This window comes from Hydra vulgaris, chromosome 08, assembly GCF_038396675.1.
Source record: "Hydra vulgaris chromosome 08, alternate assembly HydraT2T_AEP".
NCBI lineage: Eukaryota > Metazoa > Cnidaria > Hydrozoa > Anthoathecata > Hydridae > Hydra > Hydra vulgaris.
In genome coordinates, this window is record NC_088927.1 from 26,084,319 (window position 1) to 26,087,522 (window position 3,204).

The 3,204-nt window shown below is 28.4% G+C and overlaps 1 protein-coding gene across 1 annotated transcript; it reads left to right on the top strand.

Moving 5' to 3' along the window:
- Positions 1 to 544: 544 nt before the first annotated feature.
- Positions 545 to 964, top strand: LOC136083181 (uncharacterized). The gene has a single exon (XM_065802585.1). The coding sequence runs from the start codon at positions 545 to 547 to the stop codon at positions 962 to 964; it is 420 nt and encodes a 139-aa protein (XP_065658657.1).
- Positions 965 to 3,204: the final 2,240 nt, after the last annotated feature.

Genomic DNA, 3,204 nt, shown 5'->3' on the forward strand with positions numbered 1-3,204 from the left:
AAAGATAAGGTGATACCTGAACACATGGATATTTTATTCGAACAACGTGTTCTAATTTATTTTGCAAACAAGTCTTTCTTAACACTGTTTAGCAAGTTCTCCATTCAGAATTTTTTGCGCTTTGGAGGAAATTTTGCGGAAATGTCCTTTAAGCATACGCAAACAGGCGAAAAACTTTAAGTAGAATTTAATCTCCATTAACCGCAAGGAATTTTTAAGTGTTTTTGTCTGTTGTTAAATAAAATGTTTTTAAATAAATGGAAATTACTAAAAAAGAAAATAGCTTTATTGCTGATATTAAAAAAGCGTCTTATTGAGAAAATGTTGGAAACGTTGTGTGTGGATGCGAAAAATTTTTATAGAATGTTCGCAGAAAGGCTTATTTAATGTATTAGTAAACGATTTAAAATTATTTGACAGTGAATATTTTTTCCAGAGTTTTCGCATGAGTTCACAAACTTTTTAAGTATTTTTATCCTGGGCTGCTCCTTTTAAAATCTAAATCTTCTCTTAGACGTTCAGTTGCAACTGATGAAGAAAGTTCATGTATTACATTACCTTTCTACTTGCTACCAACGACGTTCAGTTAACAATAGCAATAAGTTTTAGATTGAGTTCGACAACTGTAGGAAGAGTTACATGTAAAGTTATTTGGAATGTTTTGTGTAAAAAAGGATATCTATTAGTACTATCTTCAAAACATCAATGGCTAAAAATATCTTCAGAATTCTACGAACGATGGAATTTTCTTCATTGTTTAGGTAAGCATGTTGTTATTCAGTCACCAGCTCGAAGTGGTTCAACGCATTTTAACAAAAAAAAAAAATTCAACATTGTACTTTTAGCAAAGTGTGATGCAAAATATAAATTCACTTTGGCTGATATAGGTGGCTCTGGACGTCAAAGCGACGGTGGTATCTATAATAACAGCAAAGTTGGATTTTTTATCGGCAATAAACTTTAAAATTTTCCTGATCCATTATAATAAGGGCTTATTCAGAATCCATAATATTTCCCTACACCTTCTTAGCCGACGAGGTATTTGCATTAAAACCGCATATGATAAGGCCCTGTCCTCGAAGGACTAATCTCGATAAAACATAAATTGTGTTTATTTATCGGTTATCAAGAGGTAGAAGAGTAATTGAGCACTGTTTTGGCGTCTTAGCTAGCAGGTTCCAAATATTTAGAAAACCACCATATCAAAAGTTGAATATGTAGAACTTTTTGTGAAAGCAACTGTGGCTCTGCACAATTTTTTGATGAAGATACAAATAAAAACAGCCAATTTTTCATATTTTCCAAGTGATTATGTTGATCAAAAAACATCTAATTAAAGTTTATCTTGTCATTGGAGAAAAGAAATAAATAGTTATCAAGAACTTGATATATATTTCTTTCTTTTGGGATAGCCGATTCATTGTCTTGGAGCTCATAATTCTATAAGAGAAGCAAAATCTATTTGAAATAATTATAAAAGTTATATTAGTTTAGAGGTAGGTTCAATATTACGGCAAAATAGAATAGTTAATAGTACATCTATTCCTTTTCATGAAAAATATTAGAGATTTGTATTCACACCATAAATGGAATATAAAATTGATTTTAAAGTTTTTACTTTTTTTTCATAAATATAAACATTATATATATATATATATATATATATATATATATATATATATATATATATATATATGTATATACATATATATATATATATATATATATATATATATATATATATATATATATATGTATATATATATATATATATATATATATATATATATATATATATATATATATATATATATATATATATATAAAATGTAACCCATGTGGGTTCCATGTGGGTTCCCAAGAATCCCACATTGAACCCACATAAGATCCCTTGAGAAACATGTGTTTTTTTTCACTGGGACACCGTAGCATTTATAAAAAAAAAAAATCACTAACTACTTCAAATCTCAAAATTAAAATTTAAAATCTTCTTGGTTCATATGTTTATTCGTCATTTTCTAAATTTTTTTTTTTTTTTTTTTTTTTTGCTGTATCCAATTGTCATCTGAACTTATTTCTTTCATTTATTTTTAAGTAGATTTATTCTGTTTTATTATTTTATAAATAGAAAGATTTATCTTATTATTGTTTATTTTGATTAAATCTTAAACCAAAAAGCAACTGTTAATATATTTAATTTTTCAAAAACCATTACTAAAGCTGTTATACCAACAATTAAACTTGTTACAACATCGAAGACAAATTTCAAATTATCGAGTGACACATACACTGTCTTTGATAGTCTTAATCTCATACTTACTATTTATTATTACTCCTTTTATCTTTATCATTAGAAGCATGTTAATACAATTCTGATACTGAATCAAACATTTTATGCAGCTTTTTGTTTGGAAGCACTTATTTTCACAGCAAGTTTATCATATATATTTTGCATCATTGGTTTGCATCATTGTGGCACGCTAAATAAAGAATTGAATTTTTTTATACCAGAATGTCCTTGAACTAATCTAAATATAATGTCATATCCTATGCTACATTTTTTTTGTATTATAAAACTCAATTACATATTTGCAGTTAAAGCATTTAATAAATAAATTTGGCGCACGTCGTTTTTTGTCTTATTTTTTTGTACAACGATAAGGTTGAACACTCAACGCATTAGGGAAATGTCAATACATTAAGTATTATTTTTTTGACATTCAGGAAGAATGCCAAACAAGTTGAAATATACTTTAACTTAAATGCAACTTACCTGAAAAACAAATTGAAGATGGATAAAGATGAAACTGCAAGGATGCAAGATAAAATACAAACCTTTTATGATATATGTTTTCACCATTATTTTTATCTTCATCATTCAATCCCTCCCCCCCTCTCCCTCCCCATAAAAAAAAAGTGTTTTTTAAGTAATAGTCGGTTTTTTGACGAATACAGTCGGGTAGTCGGATATTTTTATGTTTAAGGGTTTTTTTTTTTAGGAACCAGTTGGTACTTATTAAGGATTCACCCCCATCCGCACCCCACCCCACCCTACCCCGGCATTTTATTTGTAAAATTGCCTTTTTTCTTTTTTTTTTTTAGGTTAATAAGGTATTCCCAGAAGTCCTTACGTTCTTATCACGGAGCACCGCGGAATAGCATTTAAGTTCACGCCTCCTTCCTAACCAATGTCGCTTATTGAGC